We start from the raw sequence: 23,743 nt of genomic DNA on the forward strand, positions 1-23,743 counted from the left end.
GGCATCAAAGAGGACAAAGATGCACATGACCTGGAACAGTAGGAAGCACTAATCTGTGCAAATCTTGGAAATTTTCTTTAAAAATATGGACAACAGAAGTATCGATTCTTCACAAAGAAAACCAAGCAACTTAGAACTCCAAAATCCAGTTGAGAATTTCCCTAATGCTCATTGGTTTCTTGCTTGGCCAGAGGATGTGGTTGTGATGTAAGAATGCTGTGGGGTAGCAAGAATCTGTGTACTCTTGGGATACCGTCCTCCGAACATTAACATCCATCTTTGTTGCTTTATAGATGCTGCCCCTTATAAGACGAGAAAGTTAAGCTCCCCCTGAAGGGAGAACAGTCATGTCATTTTGAATGCCGCAGTGGAGGTTTGAACTGGTTGTTTGCAAGAAAGAGAGAGAGGGAGCATTCAGTGGTTGAAGTTACCCTGTTCTGTCACCCATCAACTTTTGCTGCATATCACAGCTTCACCAACATTGAACGTGACCATCAGCGGAAGCCATTCTTTTGACCTTTTCATTTCGCCCACCACCACTAAAAAAACCCTGAGCCACTTTGTTTTGACATGCTGATGGAACTTCTTTCCTCCTCTCCATGACATCCACTAGATTTCATCTGAGAACTAATTTAATTTTTTCTTTATCTTTTTTTGTTGTTCAGATACTGAGTAACTTGTGTTCATAGGCATGAAAAGCGCTACCTTATTTTGTAACCTCACATAGATCAGGTTGGCTGCACTTGACTAGGGTCACAAATTGAATAGTAGTTGTGAATGATAAGCTACATTTTCAAGTTAGGTCAATTCTTTTTCTAGAATTAGTGCAAGAATATTCTAATTGCATATAGACCATTTAGGGGTGCTGGCGGGTGCACAACGATGCAATAACATTGAGAAGGAGCGGGTTCTCCTTTTGCACTAGAGGTCTGCTCCAGAGCACATGACATCTATGGACTGTGGCTCAAGACCTTATTGATTTGACAATTCAGGGTTGTTAAAAGTCACTCTGGGTTCACCGGTATTCCCAAGCTATCTAAAAAAGTGTCCATGTTTACATTGAATGCTTTCTGATTTTTTGGAAGACGTGTGCCATAACCTGAGTTTGATGTCCACTTTTGCACTAAAAGTAATGTAGTAGTTGCAAGACTGTACTTTTCAGCATCGTTATTGAGAAGAACTTGACATTGGGATGGTTTCCTTTTAATGAAGTTTACGTCATGTTTTTGTGCTTTGCCCATGTATTTCCTTTTCTGTTTGTATGCTGTGTATGTACAGATGGTTGGATGTGTACAAATCTCAAATGCAATGGCATCAATAAATGGGGCAGGTGTTGTGGTGAGCCCACTCATAACAATATAAGATGGGAAATGAGTGCATGAACGCAAAAAGTAACCAAGAATGGTCTCATTTGGCCAATTTATTATACTTGTGGGCCACAGGAAAAAGGGGCATTAAAAAAAATCTGACTTTTGGTTTGTGATTTCAAGAGGTATCACAAAGCTGCTTTATGACATGAGTATATTTTGGGGTGGTTATCTCATAGCAGGCTTTTGTTGAGCAGAGGGTGAGCTGTCATCTGATCATATTTGACAGTCAAGCATTACGTTAGGTCCTGGATGTATTAGTTCAACACTGTTTGCTACACCTCGTATATCGCCCAATATGAACACAAGCCTATTATGATCCATTTTACTCTAAACGAAGAGATACTTCATTTGAAATATCATCAAGTCGCAAGGATTCCTATTGGATTTTTCAGTGATATTCATGTTTAGAACTATATTCCCTTTAAAAGAAGCTGTCTTGTTAGACACATAAAGAAGGGGTAGAAATATCACAACACAAGGGCCAGTCAGTCCTGCTGTGAAGGCTGCACTTTTTAACTGCACACCTAAATATTTTATCTTGACAATCACATTGTGCTCATCCTGACACATCTTGGTCTTTTAATCTTCCTAGTTCTGAATTGTAAAAGTTTTATTTAAGGAATCACCTAAGTCTGCAAATCTGAATGTACAGTCTTAGACTTTTAAAACTTTGCACAAAGCCTTTGTGACATCTTAAAGTAGACAGATTTACCACTTGAGCTGCAAATGTTATGTGGTACTTAAAGCTACACAGGAGGGGGACGAGAGTTCCCTTGCCTAAAAATTTAAATTATGTATACTGTAAATGTATTGTAAAAATGTGTTAAATCTATATTTAAATATATATATATTACAAATTGTTAAATAAAGAAATGTATATAAGAAGTTTTGTCTTGCATGGTGAGTTTTCTGCTGCCCTAGTTCACAGTAAGTACTCAGGTTGCAATTTATTTGTGGGTGCATTGCAATTCATTATAACGCATCAATACATTGAGTGCTGGATTCATTTGCAATTCTTTACAACATGATCACCCTCAGAACAACTCTGTGAGGTAGGTGTCCCCCCCCCACCCTCCCCGCCGCCTTTCTAATCAGATGAGGATCTGATGGTGATGCATGTTGATGTGTTCACAACATTGCAACTACCCCATGGAAATACACCACTATTTTCCAGGTAGAAACATCATGTGTAAACCATGTTTCTAAAAGATATGTTCAACTTCTCAATGTTAAGGGAAAAAAATAATCTCAAACTATTTCAGAGTAGGAGTCTTGGGGCTTTAAAATCCAGCAAATTTTTATTCTAGCATAAGTTTTCATAAGATTTTTTTTACTAGAATCTACTTTGTCAGATGCATGTTGATCTGCTTACATTTGATGAAGCTCGTCCACAAAAGCTTATGTTAGAATAACAGTATGCTACAAGACGTATGTTTATTTTTGCTACAGCAGGCTTGTACTGCAGCTACCCCTCTGGAATTATTTGAGAATATAGATTGGGAGTTTAAACTTTCCCCTCTCCACAATCAGATAATCCTTTGGAAAGGAATCAAAATATTTTGGCTCTGGCCTTATGTACGCTTTGTTGTCTCTCTGATCCACTTAACATACCTTGCAACTCTGGTGTAGACGCCATATTTATCTTTCATGGCACACTGTTCTCCCCAACTGGTTATTCCAGTTAGAAACCATGTGCCTTCCATATCTGTGGCATGTGGACCTCCGCTGTCTCCTTGGCATGTATCCTTTGCCTCGTAAGGATGCCCTGCACAGAACATGCTGGGCACAATGGAGAATCTGGTGCTCCTCAAACAGGTTGCCCGGTCAATTAACTGAACTTTCAGAACCTGGAGGATGCTTGCCTCCCTCCCTTGGTATGCCAGCCTTCCCCATCCACTTACAGTGCTTGTTCCAAACTTGAGAAGGCTGTTTGTGAAGTCTTTGTCTGCTATGCAAATAGGAGTGACATAACTATTCAACTCTAGCGGCGAATCCAGTTCGAGGAGAGCGATGTCATTGTGGTACCTCAGGCTACTATTGTATGCCGGATAAGGGATTATTCTTATCACACTGCGGTATTGTTCAGTGTAGTCCTTTTCCTCTGTGCGGAGTTCACCTGGAAAATGAGCCATCACAATGCCATTTTTTCAAAAACAGAAATCGACATTGTGTTTATTGTTAGAACTGATTTGCTTGTCCAATCAAGGGCCCACCCAGTGAATCCAGTATTACCCTCATAGCCAGCAGGTAAGACTGAGAAGGCCCAAGGCTGGTCGAGACATCCCAGGACTCTTGAACCCCGCCCCAACTCATATTCCCTGTGAGTATCTGCACATGGGAATATCCATGATCTCCCTTTCACACCTGCACCAGTGATCTTTGAGATAAACCGGTGCAGTTTTGAAGGCCCTGTCCCATTTTTGCAGTCCTCATCTGATGATCATCATTACACTGTGTGTCACATCATTGCAACGTGCCACATTTAGATGAAATGTGGGTGGCCGTATGAGACAGGCCCTTTTCTATGGTGATACTGCAGTTGTGGAACTCCTTTCCCCATATACGTTTCTGGTGCCAGCTAAAGATGGACCCAGGATTTCTGTTGATCTTTTAAAAAAATAATGGTATTTTACACAAGGGCCACATGGGTCAGGTGAACCCACTACTAGTCTCTTTTTCAAAAGCCACCCCACCATTTTGATTCTTCCATCCCTTGCACCTTACCCCTCTTTCTTCAGGAGGAAAGCACTAAATCCCAATAGCCGAGTTGTTCCATTGCTTTACCTGCAACAATAGTGACTGGTCCAGACTCAATGCAGTGTGCTGCGGTCACAATCCAGTTTTCATTGATGATCGAGCCCCCACAGAATCCCTTCTGCTCATTGTTAAGCAAATAAACCTGTGAGCATAAAGAAAATACTAGTTCATTAACAATTTATAAAACCAGGCTGGAGGGCACTCCAAAATTGGGTATGGCCCGTTTTCAAAGGAATTGTGTAGCTTGGCTGATGATGGATAGGGTCTGTATAACACCTTGGTGGTAAAGCATGTTACATGCATGTTACAGTGAAGGGCTGCATTTTAGCAAATGATTTCATTTGCAAGTGGACGCTGGCAATCTCAGATACATTTTTTGAATGCTTCGAAAAGTCAGATATGTTGGTAAGTGTTGACAGTCACCAAACTGTGATGGTCACACTATTGAACCCCGTGTTACAAGTGAGAAATATATATTGGATGCTGATAAATTTCTTGGCATGTAAACATAGACCCTAGCATTTCAGATACTCATTGCTACAGTATGAAGAATTAAGGGCCAAACCAACTAAGGTGCTTGAAGTTCTATGATCAGTTTCTCCAGCTTTTTAAAAAAATGTAGCAATCTGAAGCAAGGGGACCCAATTATGATTGGGGATTCCAGCATGTGAGGAGAGGGGATTAAATTCCCTCCCTCCACATGCACACACTGTACCTTTTCCTCAATCTGAAACAGCTTTGAGGAGTCATTGTTTGTCCCATTGAGGGAAATGTGTGGCTTCCCATAAGTTTGTCCCCAGGGGGTACCCATAACAGCTTTCTAGGAGCATTTCAGGTTGGGCAAACAGCATCAGGGAGAAAAAAGTTTAAAAAACCCTTCCCCTTCCTGCATACTGTGGTCCTGACCAAAAAAGACACATGCACACAAACACCATACCCGATTTTCAAAAAAGCTGGGCTTTCCAATCACTTATCACGTGATTTGGCACTAAGAATTACTGAATGCAGTGAAACTCATATACCGAGTCAACATAGGATTGGCCTTTGTGGAGATCAGAGCTGGGAATAGCGCTAATACTGACAAAGGGAAGCCACTAAGAGGTGCTAAGAAGGAGAGGGGACAACACTGGGAGACCCCAGGTAAGTCATGTGATTTCAAATGATGCTGGGGTTGGATCTGGGTGGTAGGTTGGAGGTGAGGTAGCAGGTACCATTGCTGGGTGGCCTGTGGTGCATTTCAGGAGCTTTGAAGCAACTTGCATCTTGGGTTTCACAGTTGTGTTACAGATAGAGCAATTATGTGGCCTGAAGCCAAGGAACACAGCTGGTCTCAGGCAAATGAAAAGAAGAAGAATCTACTGCACTTAACTACAACTGCTGTTCCAGATCACATAGACAGGGAAAGTAAACGTCCTTTGGGTGGTATCTGTCCCCTAGAGGGCAGCAGAGGCTGAATGGTACAGCATTTAAGGAGGAATTCAGCGCTTTTGTGGCAAAGTTTAAGTACAAAATCCCCTTTTCTCCTCCACACTGTAGGAGGAGAGGTAGCACCACCTCCTCCTGGGAGTTGCCCCGGGTGAGAGTTCCCCCACCTCTTTCCCCAGAAAAAAAGCCCTGAAAAGGAGTAGTGTGTGATCAGTGCCTAGGAAAATCAGAGAAACTGGACTTATTTCCTCTGAATAGGATTTGTAGCATCCAAGGGGAATGCTTCAGTGCTCGGCATCAAATTCCCTTCCTTGCTTTGTGGCTAGTGAAATAAATTAAGCAAAATCAAACGTGCATAAATGTTCATAATTTGCAGCATTTATTCAGTTTAAAGAAGTACCCCCCCCTCTCTCTCACTCTCTCTCTCTCTCTCTCTCTCTCTCTCTCTCTCTCTCTCTCTCTCTCTGCTGGAAACTGCCCGCTGTATTATGGATAGCCCAAGCATTTTGTCAGATCTCAGATGCTAAGCAGGGTCAGCCTTGGGTAGTCATTAGATGGGAGACCTCCAATGAAGACCAGGGTTGTAGAGGCAGGCAATGGAAAACCACCTGTTAGTCTCTTGCCATGAAAATATCACCAGGAGTCGTCGCCATAAGTCAGATATTACTTGATGGCACTCTCCATCACCACTGCCACGTCATTGCACCAAACCACCTGCTTAGTCATGATACCTTGCTTTTGCACTGGTCTAAATCCAACAGGCTGCTTAACCCAAGCTTGGATTTAGGAGCTATTTTTTAATCCTTCCTGTAAACTTGTTAAGCTGCATCCACCTGATGGAGTTACAATGGACAGCTCAATAAAAATGTCGATCCGATGTGCAGCAGCAGTGAAAAAGGCAAACTCCATGCTGGGGATTATTAGGAAAAGGACTGAGAACAAAATGGCAAATATTGTAATGTCCTTGTATAGAGCCATGGTGCAATCTCATTTGGAACTGTGTACAGTTCTGTTCTCTGTATCTCCACAAGGACAGAGCTGCAAAAGATACAGACGCAGACAACCAAGACGGGGAGGAAAGGCTGGAGAATCTGAGGCTTAAAAGAAGGCTCATGGGAGGGCTTATAATAGAAGTTTACGAAGTTAGTATGGGGGAGAGAAAGTGGATAGAGGGAGCTTTTTCTCCCTCACTCTTAAAAGAACTCAGAAGTACCCAATGCTATCGATAGGTAAGAGGGGCAGGACAAACCAAAGCAAACACTTCTTTACTTAACAAGTAATTAAATTGTGAAATTCACTGCCAGCTGAGGTACTGATGGCTATGAGTACAGATGGCTTTAAAGGGGGTTAGATAAATTGATAAAGGACAGGTTCAACCGTTGCTACTAGCTGTGGTTAGTAAAGGCAACCTTCATGTTCAGAGGCAGTAAACCTCTGAAACCAGCACAAAGTAACATCAGGGGAAGGCTTTGGCCACTGTGGCCTGGTCTTCGGCCCTCCAGTGCCAAGCGTGTGAAACAGGAAGCTGGACAAGATGGACCTCTGGACTGATCCAGCAAGGATCCTCTTATGATGTGGACCAGTTGCAGATTTCTGTGCAAAACTGCCAAGTACTGTTACGTAATAGTAACAGTAACAGTAATAGTAATAATAATAAATTACAATGGTGCTCATCTTCTAGACAGATTAGTGCCTCGCTCAGAGCGGGACCACAAGTGACGCCTGACACAGGTTGGACACTTGCCAGCTTCCCTCAAGTTTTGATGGGAAATGTAGGCAGCTTGGCGGAATGTTGGACAAGTGACAGTTGAAAAGTCCATTGGACAGCAGTCGGAGAGTCAAGCTGCAAGACTAGGATGCCTACTTTTCCCATCAAAACTTGAGGGAAGCTGACTAGTGTCCAACCTGTGTTAGGCGTCACTTGTGGTCCCGCTCTCAGAGCGGTGAACAAGATAGCATTATTATCCCCATGATACAGCTGGAGAGCTGGGGATAAGAGGGGTGGCTTACCCAAGGCCACCTACTGAGCTCATGGCAGTAGTGGGATTCAAACCAGAAGAGTGCTGATTTGCAGCTGAACCACTTAGCCATTGTGCTACAGCAGCTTGTGCTACCTGCCAAGGCACTTCGCCTTTCTTGCTGTTTCTGCCCCCAACCACTCGATTTCGGGTTGCTGCCAGGGGAACAATCTGAGTGCTGTTGTCCATTTCTTCTGTGATATCATCTGTCTCATTGGTGGAGAACCAGTTGTCAAACGTGTTCATAGAACGGGTGAGTTTGCTGACTGCCTCTGGAGCTGTAATCCTTCCGCATGGATAGGGCACTGCAATAAGAATATGAAATGTTTCTTTCCTCTGACAACGTAGTCTCTGGTAAATCCAAGCATATGCTATTGTAGGTTTATTAGTCTATGGGGGAAACTAGACACTGAGCTGCTGCCATAAATGGCAGCCCTGTGTTGAGTTCTCTCTCTCTTTCCCATAGTGTTTAGGCCAGAGAAGGGCAATGGGTTTATCTCTTGGTGGTCTCTTCAAAGTCTCTTCCTGCTTTGGAGGGCTCTGAGTTGCTAATTCTCCACTTTCAACTACAGGCAACCCAAATGTGACCTCTGTCACTTTTAAGTAGTTTAATCTTTTTTTTTTTTTTTGGCAACCTTGGGATAACCTTTGTGGCTCTTTGGCAGATTGCATGGTTTGCAGGCAGAAGATCCCAGGTTGAGTTTATGGCATGTCCAGGATCTTGGGTTGCAAGTGACAGAAAAGGCCTATCGTTCCCTGAGACCTTTGGAAGGAACTGCCAGTCAGAATGGACTGTGCTAAGTTGAATAATGGCAAAGAGTCCAGCAGCACTCTTTGCCATTTTGCTACTACAGACTAACACAGCTAACTCCTCTGGATCTATGAAGTTGACTAATGGTCTCACTTGGTGTAAGGCCAATTTTTATGTTCATATTTAATCAAGTGGTAGCCCAAGTATGCATGCCTAAATAATATGGAGAGGGGAGAGAAAGACCTCAAAAGGGGGCTGCCATTGGAGGAGGCAGCCCCTTTTTAATAGTGTAAATATCCAGGGAGGGACTATGGATCAGTGGTAAAATATCAGCAGAAGGTCCAGATTCAATCCACAGTATTCCCAGTTAAAAGGATATGGTAGCAGGCGATATGAAAAGCCTCTACCTGTAGGGTTGCCAGGCCCCCTCGATCTCCCAGCGGGAGATTGGGGCCTGGCTCTTACCTGAGGGGGGGGGGGTGCGCGCGTGCTTCTGCAAGCGCGATGACGTCACTTGGTGACGTCACTACGCAGCCCGTTTGGGCGTGGATTGGGCCCATTGTGGGCCCCTGCGGAGCGCAGGAGCGTTCCTGCGCTCCACAGGGGCCCACAACGGGCCCAATCCACGCCAAAACGGGCCCAATCCGCGCCCGTTTTGGCATGGATCAGGCCCATTTTGGCATGGATTGGGTCCGTTGTGGGCCCTTGCGGAGCACAGGAATGCTCCCGCGCTCCACAGGGACCCCGATCCAGGCCCAAACAGGCCTGATCCTGGCTGCTGCTGTGTGCAGGGGCGCGCAGCACCGCAGGGGGGCGTGCATTGAGGGTGTGTGCCCCCCCCGCTGGCCAGGTAGGTGGGGGCGGGGGTGGGAGGGTGGGGGCAGGGGCGGGGGATCCCCTGCCCCCACCGGGGGTCTGGCAGCCCTATCTACCTGAGACCCTAGAGAGCTACTACCAGTCAGAGTAGACAGTATTGATGTTGATAGACCCATGGTCTGATTTGGTATAAGGCAGCATCAAGTGTTCATCTACATCTACGTTTAGTTTCGCATGGGTAGACATGTTGCCTGCAGTAGAAAAGCAAGATTCAAAACCAGTAGCACCTTGCAGACCAGCATGATATTCAAGGTATAAGCTTTTGAGAGTCAAAGGTCCCTTCATTAGATATCTGTGAAAATCTTGTTAGTTTACAACGTACTACTGGACTTGAACCCTGCTGTTCTATCTTTGAGTGAGCCACAAAGCTTGCTCCCAGGCAACAAACTAACACAGCCATCTCTAGAATTTAACAAACTATTCCATACTTGAGTACTTTGATGGGGCTGTGCATCTGACCTCAGTGCTCGCTTCCACACGGTCCAATTTTTTCAGGTTTTCCCTGTCCCAAAGCCATGTATTCCCAATCCGCTTCAAGAACTCACCTTCCACATGTATCATCCTCATGTGTGTTTTGTGGGTGTTCGTCACAGAAAAAAAACACGTTCTTTATCTGCGCCTCGTCACAAATGACGTTGGTGCTTTCCCGCCCAAATTGCCTTTTTTTTTTTGAGCTCATGTGGGATTGTACTATACTGTTGTCCTGTCTTTCAGCTTCTGTAGATATTGGGCATGCACAGTACTCCATTCTCTACCACTGAGGCGCGGGGAGGGGAAGCGCTGCTCAGCCTGTTGTATTTTCCCAAACAACGGGCCTTATTGCTAGTTTGAAATAAAATCAGAAATGGCATTCCATTCCCAATGTTGTTCCTAGACTGATAGTCTGATTGCTGAGTGATCTAATGTAGCAAGCATGGCAGCATGATTCCCTTTGTATACATAGATATCTTAATAGTGCAAGGACCATTAAAGAAAATTTAAAAGGGGGGGGGGGAATTATACAATCATGCATGTAAGCCAGACGCATGTGTGGGAGGGGTAATGGTGAGAGGAGGGGTTAGAGATTTGTGGGAGGGCACTTTAAAAGTGCAAAAAAGCGTCCATATGTTTTGATACGCTAGGTAATCGTGTGGAAAAACTGGCATCAAAAATGAAAACAGATTAAAATAAGTTTCACAAAAAAACGTTTAAAAAGCAGGATCGTTATGACCTGCTCGTGCATGGGGAACAATGACGTGTGTAATGAGTGTGTAAAGTTCCGTTGGCAGGCCGTCTCATTAAGGATGTGTGGAAGCGACCAGTATTATGAAGAGGAAAAGGGAAGAAGGAAAACGATGGGATTGGCCATCTTCCTGTCAGGATAATGGAAGGCACCAAGATTTCAAGCTTTCATATTAGTGTGGCTTAAAATTATGGCACCATAGGGAACTGTCGTAACTCAGTAAGTGCAGCAATTAAAAGTGCTTGGAAATATATTGCACAGAAGTATTCAGCTTGGCCAGACATTTATTATTATTAATGTTTGCCGGAGCACCTTCTGGTGTGCAAAGAGGGTTTCAGCGGCAGGATAGTGACAAGGCCACCCAGGGAGACCTGGCCTGTGATCCCCCACAGTGAAGTCTCTGGCTGTAACATAAGGGTTGTCCCCTTCCGACCATTCATGTTCTTTAAATCTCCCATTATGCTATTTGAATAAATATGAACATAGGCTTTGTGTTCATTCCATCTTGGTTCTCTTATCCTGCTGTAGCAAACAGGGATCCAGGTGTGCCACACAACTCGTGTGAGAGGAGGCATACAATGGAGAGAATGGATGGGAGGAACAATTACTGTCTGAAACTAATGTGTGTAGGTTGTAATGTGGTGACCTTGGTTGAAAGCAATATCCAGCTGACGTTACCTACATCCCACCCCCGTCCCCTTGATCCTGCCACCACCACTGCTCAAACTGCTTTTGTAGGTTCGGTAGTACTTTAACTATCTTTGGAAGAAGCCAAAACCGCTCACACCAACACCAGTGAAACAGACGAGTAAACCTTCTGGTATGTCAGTTGAAGGTACATGAAAGATGGTGTCCATTTCAACCTGATATGTGTGTCTGGCAAGCAAATCTCAAATGCATTTCCTGAAAGCAAAATCTCTTTTCTTAATTCCAGAGATGAACTTATTCAGAGGGAAGTTTTTCTCATAATTTCTCAATGAGATGTTGAGATCTGGAAGGGTCATTCTGCTGCAAGACTGGGAGATCCACAATCTGTTATCAAAGACTGTAGAATCTTTTACCTGCTGGTTCACAGGTCTTCTGGTCTGCCCCGAGCTTATAACCAGGGGCACAGGAACAGATCACTCTTCCTGATGGGCCATTCTTGCAAAATTGCTTGCATCCTCCATTCTTTGTTGAGCATGTAGCATCTGATTAGAGGGGAAATCACATTTAATTAAAGATGAAGGATCTTTAAAAGGCTTTGAGGAGAGGCAGAGTACAAGGAAGATGACCTGCCATCTATCCTATAACAGGTCTAGTTCTTGCATGTAAGTGTATTGCATAAAGCCAGGTAAGTGGTGACTGTATGAGTCATATAACACTGGGATGCCGTCAAATTTCTCACCTTTACTGTTTTGATTTGAAAATCCCTGTTTCAGTTCCACTTCTTCCTTGTGTGAAACGGATCTGTGAGTCTATAATTTTATGCCATTTTTTATTTCCTTGCACTGTACTGTTCCCTTTCAATGTATGCAATTTTTAACACTTTTTTGTGTGTGCATATAAATGGCGTAAAAGAAGCAACTTGGGGACAATGAGTGGGGTTAAAATGTTCAAATGACACCATGTTGAAACAAAAAGAGACAAAAAATAGCACATTCATACACCCCTTCATGAAAGACAGAACTTTCAAATATCCTGAAATGTAACTCTTTTAAATAACTTGGTTCACAGATTCAGCTGCTACTTAGACTTGGAGAAATTGAGCAACACACATGCATGGCTTCTAGCACCTAGATTCTATGTAGTTAGTTTCGCCGCTGGGGCATCCAGGCCATAGCTTTTGGCTTTCATCATTAACCAACACCCTGCAGAATGCAGAATGTTTAACTAATGCAGAATGTTTAACATACCACTCTCCTTTAGGGTATGGCTCATTACTTGGCACCCTTGGTACTGAGCAATGGGCTACCAATATACAGGGGTACCTACTTGCTCAAGAAAATGGCAGGCCCCTACAGCCACTGCTATCAATCTATCATAATCCAGATAATCAATCTACCATAATCTGATATGCCACAAGTACAAAACAGGACTGAAAATAACCAATAATTTTATAGTGTATTTAATTGAGTGAATGTGTGAATAAACTGAAATTTAGTATTCTTCATTCGAGGGTGGTATCCTACTGCTATGCATGTTCCTCCCTATTGCTGCAGTTCTTTGTGACCCCTGGAGGGCTCAGTCCTGGGTTCACAGGCCAGGGGTGGAAAAACAGCCTCCTGGCTTTAGGGACACTGGAATTAAAAGTGTTCTTTCTTCCTGTTCTACACACTGCTAAGGGGAGGGGGCAATTTCATTCTTTTGTCCTTCCTCACTCCAGCCTCATGGCTGTTCCTCTACAAATACTCTGCAACTCTGGAGAGTGACCTTTCCAGTGGTCAGAGGGAGCTGCAGCAAAAAGTGGAAAAACTCCATGTCATCTGTACACAGATGGTAAGATACCACCCGTGTCCATCTTGGGTTTCTGTGGGAAGGCCGACTATTAATAAGATAGATAGAAATAAAGTAATATTTCTGTCATTTTCTGTTGACCTAACACAAGTAAAAGGTTGAATGAGACACCAAAATAATACCAAGGTAGGCTAGACCCATTGTTCAAAATAACTAGGTAGGCTGGACAAGTCTTGAATCCTGCCCTTTACTTACCTAACTCACAGTTCCTTCCTTCATAACCAGCTGGACACCAACATACGTAGTTACCGACTTGATCTTCACATGTCCCCCCATTTGTACAAGGGTTTGAATCACATTGGTTTCCATCTTGGAAATTAAAAGTTGAACAGTAACTTGGAAAGTCCAAGAACAATATCATTATTTATATTTATATCTTTGTTACTCTCCCAGTAAAGAGGACAGATCCCTGCCCTGAAGAGTTGGCAATGTCAAACTGAACAATGGAAAGAAAAAATTCAATAACAACAACAACAACTTTCGATTTATATACCGCCCTTCAGGACAACTTAATGCCCACTCAGAGCAGTTTACAAAGTATATTACTCTTATCCCCACAGCAAAACACTCTGTGAGGTGGGTGGGGCTGAGAGAACTCCAGAGAGCTGTGTGACTAGCCCAAGGTCACCCAGCTGGCTTCAAGTGGAGGAGTGGGGAATCAAACCCGGCTCTCCAGATTAGAGTCCCGTGCTCTTAACCACTACACCAAACTGGCTCTCCAATGATGTAGACATTTAGACTTGCTCACATGTGAGGACTGGGGTGCTATATCTGTCAACTGTTTCCACACAGGGATTTGTCCCCATATGGCCAACAGGTAGCCCCCAGGGTAAATGGGGGCAATAATTCAATTAATATATAAATGATGGTTGTTGGGGGTTTTCCGGGCTGTATTGCCGTGGTCTTGGCATTGTAGTTCCTGACGTTTCGCCAGCAGCTGTGGCTGGCATCTTCAGAGGTGTAGCACCAAAAGACAGAGATCTCTCAGTGGAGAGACACTGAGAGATCTCTGTCTTTTGGTGCTACACCTCTGAAGATGCCAGCCACAGCTGCTGGCGAAACGTCAGGAACTACAATGCCAAGACCACGGCAATACAGCCCGGAAAACCCCCAACAACCATCGTTCTCCGGCCGTGAAAGCCTTCGACAATACAATATATAAATGACCTCGAGAAACTGCTTTTTCTGATATATAGACCTTTATAATCAACTGGAAAGAGTTGTAATTGTTGTAATTATGAAATTTTCAAAATGGCAGCATTCCCAAAATGTATAGTTGAACATGAGATGACAGTTTATCATTCCAATAAAGGCTGTTCCCTGTAGAAAGAGCCACATGTCAACCAATACTTCTGGTTTTCTAAGGCACTGTTTCAGATAGCCCTACGGGATCACAACACAACCAAGTCCACTTATCAAATGTAGCCTAATTACACAACCAGTACTGTGAATAGTCTGATGTGGGTTGATGAATTTATGGCAAAAAAGTATCGCAAAACAATCTACAATGGTGATGGATGTCAGACTTAACCAAGCGGCTATGATTATTGACTGTCTCAAAAATTTGACCAGCTATCCAGTAAAGCTACTTCCACATAATGAATGATAGTCTTTGCATAACAACCACTGAACACACATTCTATAAGGAATACACAGCAATATAATGTATTTGAAGTAAGATGATAAACTTTCACTCACCTATGTATGCATTCCAAAATTCCGTCTGCAAGGAAAATATTAGAATTGTATTAAAAAAATAAACTCTAGCAGAAAAGCCATTCATCAGAAGCATAAACCATATACTGTTATGTATATCTAGATACAATGGACATTTGTAATGCCTATATTTCAGAGATCAGTGTACAGTATGTGATTCTCTGTAGCTCAGATCTGAAACAGCAGTATGTATGTGCAGCAATTCCACAGGAATGCAAACCCCATCAGGGGTGAGCCTTCATTCATTACTTGACCTTCCCCATGACCAGAAAAACCAGAAATATACAAAACTGTACTGCAGACTAATACAAGTGAAGAGAAATTAGGCATATTTGCTCTGTGTGTGTAGGTTACACAATCAACTTCTCCATACTGCAGAATATGCATTACTATGGTATAAACCAGCAGTATCTAATGGGGATGACACTATAGTAATTATGCCATTAGAATGCAGTTGTATTTAATAAGTGCAGGCAGTTGGTTATCTCCCATTTAGAGCCCAGTGACAAAGTTGGAGGACTTTGGAAGAAAGAGAGGCTCTGTTCATACCATGTGTAATTAGCTTGTGAAACTTATTGCCACAGGATGAATTGATGGTCAATAGCATACATGAATATAAAAAGGGAATTGGACAACTTAATGGAAGATAGCACAGGATGGGTAAATGGAACTTCCATATTCAGAGGCAGTATGCCAGCTGCTGAGGGAACAACAAGGAAGGCCCTCCTGGGCAATTTGCTTGGCCACTCTTGCTGGGTTAGATGGACCTCGGATGTGATCCAGCAGGGCTCTTCCTACAGATTGGAAAACGTGGCTCACCGTTTTCTCGTGGTTTTCAAAGACTTCTCTTGCCTCCTCGAAGCTGCATTTTTCTTCCAAGCACTCTCGCTCAAGGTTTCCAGCAATCACTTCTTCCAGGCGTCCAGAATTGAATCGTTTATATCGGTACAAAACAGAATTTGCCTCTTCCTGATCAATGAAAACTTCAGTATATGTATATATAAAAAGTACAGATTACAGACAGGGACATGTAAGAACAAACTGCCACTGCAACTGTCTAAACATAAATCCTCTCTGGCTTCTTCAGCCATTTTTGAAAGTCACGGATTTCGGGGTGCTCTAATACACATTATGGAACAGAGTGGCTAAGAAAAGGAGATGAGAAAGCCCCCATTGATATCTCACTTCTGTCTATCTCAGCATCCACCTCTTGCATCCATCCTTGTACCTGCCTGCAACCCATATCCATCCATCTATCCATCCGTTCCCAGGGAAAGAGGAAACAGGCAAGCCCCCTTCTATCATGCTTGCACTGTGTGTGTGTTTCTAATTGCACAATCTATGTTGACAGATGTGGTCCAAGAGTTCAATGTTTCCTCTAGTGCATGAGGAGAAGGAGCATAAGGTTTCTTCCCTGTGCTATGTTGCCAACCTGAAATGGCCCCATAGAGTTGCTATTTGTTCTGCTGGGAAAATTTAACAGGCGGTCCATAGCATTAAGGTTCTCCAGTGAGATGAATAACAACTCCCTGGGATTATTAAATATCTGGAAAATGACATGGGGGAGGCTGAAGCCCCCTCCTTCTGAGCCAAATCAAGAATGTGTGTGCCTGGGAAGCACAGAACAACACCCAGACCATATCTGTCAATTCAGCCTTGGGACATACCAGGGGAAATAATTGGGCCCTGAGACCTCGTTAGTATTGTAACTTCTATTTATTGAATTTGTTTTTATTTCTGTAAATTAGGAGCCAATGTTTTTGATTGAAAAGCAGGGTAAAAACAATATAACAATGTTTTTCTGGATCACATCCCCAATTGATAGAAATATATAGTCAGGAGAATATCATTAAATGAGTGGAAGAAAACTACCTAAACATTAAGCCAAGTAGGGTATATAATTTATGCATTTATATAATATCTTATATTCCCAGACCAACCCTTTCTTAATTAAGAGAGGTGCCAAATTTTTAATAATACGACATTTATAGAATTCTTTTAATACAGATAAAAGAGTTAAATGAAGCATCCTTCCCCTCTAACACCTTTAGAATAAATTCTCCTTCACCGTTGCAGGTTGTATTTTAAATATACCCCACTGTCAAAGTATATTTATTTCTCTTCTGTATAACTGATCTATGCATCAGGTATAACTTCACTTTAATTTCCAGGGAGATAGCTATGCTGCATTTACTACAGCCAAAATAACAAAGAGTCCTTTGACACATTCCAGGTTAATGAATTTACTGCTTTTGTGAGCCAGTTTTGGCTTCTGGTTCACACTCTCAAAAGCATATGCCACAGTAAATCCATTAGTTTTAAAGGTGTCACAAGAATCTTATTTTCTTGTCAACTGTCATTTTCTTACTCCTTTGGTATTTAAAGTGGTGAATCTACATTATCTCTGCATTATAAATTGGTAGAAAACACAAATTAGACTGAAAAATCAGTTCTTTCCATTAATGACAGTTGAGCCATACGTGTTATTTCTCTTTTCTTTAGAAGATCATCTGAGATGGGGTAAAGGGGGACAGAAGTGAAGCTTTGCATGTTGCTTGGTAATAATATATTCCTTATTACATGATAGGAATGGGGCTCTTATCTCAAGTCAAAAGAAACACAGGTGATGGATTAGCTTTAAAATGAACTAACCTGTACATTCAGCATTAAGGAGATATCCCAGAAGGAAAACAGCAACCGTCAAGGAGCCTTTTGCCATATTCTTTAAACAGCGTCACTTCATCGGCAAATTGTGAACTGGGTGCCTCTGGATAAATGGTTCCAAAGTACAAGCACATATTTGTTTTGTTTTAACTCTGGACAACCTTCTGATTAAAAGCCCTTAAATGGGGATCTCTGGAAGATTCTGAAAAGGCTACTCTAGATAAAATAAATGCCCAACTGGGCATGATCTCGGACAAGAATTCTTTGTGACTTCAAACAGCCTGGGCAAGGATTGCTGACTACAATCTTCCTAACTCACAGCAGCCTGTGGAAGGTAAAGAAAATGATGGGTTTGTCTGGAGAGTCCTGGATTTGTGTCCTGGCTCAAATCTTTAAGTTGATTGTGCTCAGGAAGCAGATTGGAAGTACAATTTTAGGGCAGAAAATCCACCAGTTACTGAGTGTACTACTTTTTTTCACTGAGGGTAAGTGCTATTTGGATTTTCCACCTCATTTCCAAAGTGTCTTGGGCCAGCTCTGTCTGTATTGAATTATGGAGCTCATAGGAGAAGGGGATGAAGGGCCCTTGCTCAAGTCACAGTCTCTCAACTTACTTTACAGGATGGATTAAAAATGTAGATATGCCAACATGGGCACATGAGAGGAAGGGCAGGATTTTAAAAAATCCACCAGTTACTGAAATCAAAAAGAGTCCAGTAGCACCTTTAAGACTAACCAATTTTATTGTAGCATAAGCTTTCGAGAATCAAGTTCTCTTCATCAGATGCCTGGTCTTAAAGGTGCTACTGGACTCTTTTTGATTTTGCTACTACAGACTAACACGGCTAACTCCTCTGGATCTATCACCAGTTACTGAGTTTACTATTAAGAATACATTTGCAAATTTTTCATTAATACAACCTTTCCTACATTATTTTGTGCTGGTGGCGCATCTTTGCACCAGTGAATAATGAAGTTGATATTGAGACTTGGTGCAGCTGATGCAGGAGGACTTAAAAATGCATCCCAGCCGTATTCATATGCTGCATTGGAGCAGACTGGAATTTCAAGTATTAAACTCCCCAAAGGATGGAGTTGCACTTCCCTGGAACAAACATGTTCATAGTATGGGGGTGCTCCTGGATCCAGGTAGATGGCAGTTGTGGCCAGGAATGCCTTTACCAGCTTCAACTAGTTAGCCAACTGCAGCCTTTCTTGAGCAGAAAAGATCTGCCCATGGTGGTGCATGCTCGGTTGCTTCAAGATTAGATTACTGCAATTCACTCTACATGGGGCTGCCCTTGAAAAGGGTTCAGAAACTTCATCTAGTGCAGAATGCTTCAGCCAGGATGTTGACTGGAGTGGGTTGTAGGGAACACACCATTTGAGCCTTGGCCCATCTTCACTGGCTCCCAGGCCATTTCTGGACACCCATATCTGCTAGGCATCACTATCTGAATATGCCAAAAGATATCAGGGATCATTCTCAGACCATTGGAAACCACAGATGTGTTTAACATTAAACTTAAAGAGCAGAACCACAAGTGACAAAAGGCACAGATTGGACACTTGTCAGCTTCCCTCAAGTTTTGATGGGAAATGTAGGCAGCTTGGTGGAATGTTGGACAAGTGACAGTCGAAAAGTCCATTGGACTGCAGTCAGAGAGCCAAGCTGCAAGACCAGGATGCCTACATTTCCCATCAAAACTTGAGGGAAGCTGACAAGTGTCCAATCTGTGCCTTTTGTCACTTGTGGTTCTGCTCTTATAGTCTCTCTAGGAATCGACATATTTCCTCTCCCTGAAGATCTGTCCACCTCCACTGGCTCGGGCTATCCCGCCTCTCATATTTATGTTCTTTTAATTAGACTTCTGGATGAGCTCCCATTACAAACTCTGCTTTCATCATCTTCCAGATCTTTTGCTTGTGAAATATTTACATAAATGTCAAAAAGCAAAAGAGAAAAAAGAATCACCACTGTACACCCCCCACCTCAACTTGCTTTGAAATTCTTAAGTTCAAAGACTGCTTCCTATTTCGAATGATGCAGAGACAGCTGGAAATATTCCCAATGAGTTAAGTAAATATGATTATTAATTTATCACACTGATGTGTTCTGTTGAGGTGCTAATAATGCTACACATCCTGTTTCTTTAATATATATATATATATATATATATATATATATATTCAGAGATTTTGTTTTAATCTGCCAGTAATTACCTCTTCTGGAACCCCCACAGGGATCAGCTTCATGCTGCCAGAAACCAAATTTCGAATCTTCTGTGCCATCATCAGCTTGGCCAAAATAAATCCAGAGCTGATTCCACATGAGGAGAATTTTCCAAGGTGATTATGCTGCTAGAGCTATTGTCGGTCAATTTGCACTTGTAGTGGATATTCCAGACAGCACAGGATAATCTGTTTTTTTCACTATTCTTAGCCGTGGTTTCCCTTTCACACCAGATGCACATGGCATTCTCCCTCCACACACACACTGTTGTCATGCTGCCATCATGATTCTCCCAATCTTCATGTGCGCGTAGAACTGCTCAAGAATAGCTCAATAGCTCTCCCCCCTTTTTAAAAAAATTAGGCCTAGGGGCGCCACAAAGTGTGCAGCAAATATGTTGGGGCAAATATGCTATGTTTGTCCATGATCGCCTGTGGGTTGAACACCCAATCTGTTGGCTGTCCATCTTGATGGCTGCTGAACAGTTTTACAGCTACACAGTAGCTATAATGGTAGAGTTTTCTTTCCTTGCAGTGGTAGAGTTGAATTACTTTCCTTACAGAGGGTGTTGCATCTGCACAGTAAATGAAATGAACTCATCTCTCATTCTAGTACTCTGATGCCCCATATTGCACAGGCTCTCTTGCATCAGACTCAAGATGGCTTGTTAGTTTATTTCATTTATACCCCATCTTTCTCCCAAATTGGGACCTAAGCTGACATTTTCCTCCTCTCCTCTATTTTGTCCTCACAAAAACCCTGTGAGGTAGGTTAGGCTAGGATTCTGTAACTGGTCCAAGGCTGCCCAGGTTCTAGTCTGATACACTAACCACTATACCACAGTGACTCTCAGACCAAAGTTCTATCTAATCTTGCATTTTTCTTTTTTTCCCCTAAAAGACACCAACATTTACAACCAACCAAGTGCCTGTCCTTGATTGCTGCACTGTAGTCAAGTTTTCTTCACTGGGCTGGTCCTTTTTCTTCCTCCCTCAAACATCAACCTAATATACAAAAAATTCAGCAGATAAAGTTCTTTTCCCCTTCTGTCTCCACGCCTGGAAATGCTTCACCTACTTAATTTTTGCATTTTAGATGGCTGTGAAAAGCACAAGAGCAGGGGGCATTAAAAAGGTGATAACTTTTAACAACAGGTAAATCCATAATCCAATTAAGTATATCACACACTTTGTGCCTGTGGGTACAAAAGGCATGCCAGTGAGCACTCAGAGTAAAATTGATGCCTATGCGCTTCTAAATTAAAGCCATTTAAACAGGTATCTTTTGCCTTCCTTTTCTCAGTTTGGGTGACAGCCACTTTAGAGAACCTTCAGTCAGAAGTTTCTATTTATAGCTTGCATTCTCTGTCCGCAGCAGTCTGTGCAAACTTCTGAACATCCACAACTGGCATCAGATTAAATTAAAGCAGTCTGTTTGAACACAGTGCAAACAATTTAAGGAATACGCAGAGCTAGCTAACTAATCATAACGTTCACTTCAAGTTGCAGAGTCTTTTAAGTGATTCCAAGCAGCCGTGTCTTCATCTGAAAGTATTCAATGTTGTTCTTTTTTAAAAAAGAGGAAAAAATGCACCACATAAAACTAGGGAAAAAAGGCTCGTAGTAGTTTCTATCCCGGTACAAGGAATATACACCCCCAACTCACCTCCAATGTCCTAAATTTTGTTTTATGTGAGTGTTATGTACCATGGAGTCACTTCTGACTTATGGCGACCTTATGAAAGACCTTCCAACATCCTAACATTAACCCCCTTGCTCAGATCTTGTAAACCGGAGGACACGGCTTCCTTCATTGAGTCAAGTCATCTCATTTTGACTCTTCCTCTTTTCCTACTGCCTCGCACCTTTCCTAGCATTGTAGACTTTTCCAATGAGTCTTGTCTTCTCATCACTCACCCCGAGCACAACAGCCTCAGTGTTGTCATTTTTGCCTCAAGGAAGTATTCAGGATTGATTTGATCTAGAACTCACTCATTTGTCTTTTTGTCTGTCCATGGTATCCGTAAAACTCTCCTTCAGCACCACATTTCAAATGAGCAAGATTTGGGTCCAGTAGCACTAGACTTCTAGGGTATGAGCTCTCAAGAGCCAGAGTTCCCTTTGACAGCTCATCCCCTGGAAATCTAGTTGGTCTTTAAGGTGCTAGTGGACCCAGATCTTGCTCTTCTACTACAGACCAACACGGCTACCCACCTGAAACATTTCAAATGAATCAATTTTCTTCATCTCAGCTTTCCTCACTGTTCAACTCTCACATCCATACATACTAAATGGGCATAGTGACCCAGTTTGGTGTAGTGGTTAAGAGTGCAGGACTTTAATCTGGAGAGCTGGGTTTGATTCCCCACTCCTCCTCCACTTGAAGCCAGCTGGGTGACCTTGGGTCAGTCACAGTTCTCTGGAGCTCTCTCAGCCCCACCCACCTTGGGGATAATAATGACATACTTTGTAAACCACTCTGAGTGGGCATTAAGTTGTCCTGAAGGGTGGTATATAAATTGAATGTTATTATTATGTTATTATAATACCATCGTGTGGATTATCTTGATCTTGATCTTATTTTTATTTCAGTGTTTCAAAATGTCCACATTTGCAGACTGTGATTCAGGTCTCTTTAACATTATATATAACCAAATTTCAGCTTTCTAGCTGTTCAGGAAGTTAAGTACATTACTTCAGGTTCTTCAGTCCAAGGGAAAGATGTTCTCTCCAATAAGGTAGTATCCTTGAATACTTGTGTTCCAAATTTCAGCTTGTTAGCTGAAGTATCATAAATTGAAATGAAGCAGATCTAAGTGGTAAAGCTTTAGGCATGTTCCTGGGATGCTCCATCTTCTGATTTCCTTTTCTAATGTTTATCTTCATGTTTAATCCAGAACAATTTTCAGTTGTTGAAATTTTGCCAGGCTGTTTTAAGGCTGTTTTATTGCCCCCTTGTGGTGAGTGTAAAAATAGTTTGCCCTCTTAAGGCTCTGCTGCTTTCCCTCCTTTAACAGCAGTTAGGATGGTCTACTTCTATATTATAAAATTAATAGAATAAAATTCATTGCATGACTATTTGCAATAAAACAAAAATCCTAGCTGACAGCAAAACAAAGCATGATAGACGATTCATACATTATTTATTATTTTTTTACTTATGTCATTTATAGTCTGCCTTTCTCACTGAGACTCAAGGCAGATTACATAGTGTGAGATTAGTACAGTCAGTATCAAGGACATTTCAATGCCGTAGGGTAAATAAATCCAAGTTTACAAAGACATAGCATTAGCAAAAATCCAATACAGAGTTGAAGAAATGCTGAAATAGAGCATAAGCAATTCCACAACTGACATTAGACAATATAGAACTACCCAGTAGGGTTATACTTAAAGCAACAGGTAGTACATAGGAGCACATACTTAAAGCAGAAGATAGGACATAAGGCAACATCGTGGTGAAGTCTATGTGGACAGCCAGGAGAGTGGGGGCTCTCCTGACCTCCTCAGGCAGGCTGTTCCATAGGACAGAGGCCACCACAGAGAATGAAGACAGCCGTTGTACAGACAGGATGTACAGACAGCCGTTGATTTTGGCCATGTGCAGGGTGGCACCTGTAGGATATTATGTTCAGATGAACGAAGCTGCTGTGGAGGAACATGGGGAGAGAGGCGGTCCCATAGGTATGCTGCACCAAGGCTATGAAGAGCTTTGTTTGTGATAGCCAATACCTTGAACTGAGCACAGTAACTGATGGGTAGCCAATGGAGTGACTGTAGGATGGGAGTGATGTTCATGCTCCTGCTCGCTCCTGATAACAGCCGAGCCACAACATTTTACAACAACTGGAGTCTCCTAGTTAACTTAGATGGGAGACCTATGTATAGTGCATTACAATAGTCAAGCCTTGATGTTACTGTGGCATAGATCCAGGTGGCCAGATTGACTATGTCGAGGTAGGAAGTCATCTTTCAGGCAAGAGTGAGGTTGTAGAAAGCATTTTTTTTTGGCTGTCTTAACTTGCTTTTCCAGTAGTAGTGCTGGATCCAGTACAACCCCTTGGCTCTTAAATGAGTCTTCAAGGGTCAGACGAATCTGTCAAATGCAGGGAGTACAATGTCCTTCAAGATGTCTGCCTTACAACGAGCATTACAATGGCTGGATCCGGGGTCCCTGCTGGCCTGAGGTCAGACATAACACCATAGACCTGTTCAT

At 42.5% G+C, this 23,743-nt stretch overlaps 2 protein-coding genes across 3 annotated transcripts in view; one reads left to right on the forward strand and one right to left on the reverse strand.

The window, feature by feature from the left end:
- Positions 1–2,209, forward strand: part of MCF2 (MCF.2 cell line derived transforming sequence) — a 105,305-nt gene extending 103,096 nt beyond the window's left edge. Inside the window, exon 31 of the mRNA XM_054996769.1 lies at positions 294–2,209. Within this exon, the coding sequence (XP_054852744.1) occupies positions 294–334 (41 nt within the window). The 3' untranslated portion in view covers positions 335–2,209. The remainder of the gene's footprint in view (positions 1–293) is intronic.
- A 93-nt stretch (positions 2,210–2,302) lies between these two features.
- F9 (coagulation factor IX) lies at positions 2,303–17,401 on the reverse strand. Of its 2 annotated transcripts, none has more exons than XM_054996770.1 (8): positions 17,284–17,401; positions 15,451–15,614; positions 14,614–14,638; positions 13,111–13,224; positions 11,481–11,609; positions 7,667–7,875; positions 4,155–4,269; positions 2,303–3,486 (listed from the first exon to the last, which is right to left on the reverse strand). In XM_054996770.1, the coding sequence occupies exons 1-8, from the start codon at positions 17,348–17,350 to the stop codon at positions 2,942–2,944; spliced, it is 1,368 nt and encodes a 455-aa protein (XP_054852745.1). In that variant the 5' UTR covers positions 17,351–17,401; the 3' UTR covers positions 2,303–2,941. The 2 variants fall into 2 exon arrangements, with proteins under 2 accessions (XP_054852745.1, XP_054852746.1); XM_054996771.1 differs by having other exon boundaries at positions 15,451–15,600; positions 17,284–17,396.
- Between the last annotated feature and the right edge of the window lie 6,342 nt (positions 17,402–23,743).

The sequence above is a fragment of the Eublepharis macularius genome, chromosome 13, assembly GCF_028583425.1.
Source record: "Eublepharis macularius isolate TG4126 chromosome 13, MPM_Emac_v1.0, whole genome shotgun sequence".
Lineage (NCBI taxonomy): Eukaryota > Metazoa > Chordata > Lepidosauria > Squamata > Eublepharidae > Eublepharis > Eublepharis macularius.

Bases quoted from the DNA above. Each gene is read 5' to 3' on its own strand.
- F9 (XM_054996770.1), bottom strand. From the start codon at position 17,350: ATGGCAAAAGGCTCCTTGACGGTTGCTGTTTTCCTTCTGGGATATCTC. The intron at 14,639-15,450 runs GTGAGCCACGTT...TTTTCCTTGCAG, and splicing joins TTGAAAACCACGAGAAAACG to ACGGAATTTTGGAATGCATA. The intron at 11,610-13,110 runs GTAAGTAAAGGG...CCCTCTAATCAG, and splicing joins AGGAAGGAACTGTGAGTTAG to ATGCTACATGCTCAACAAAG.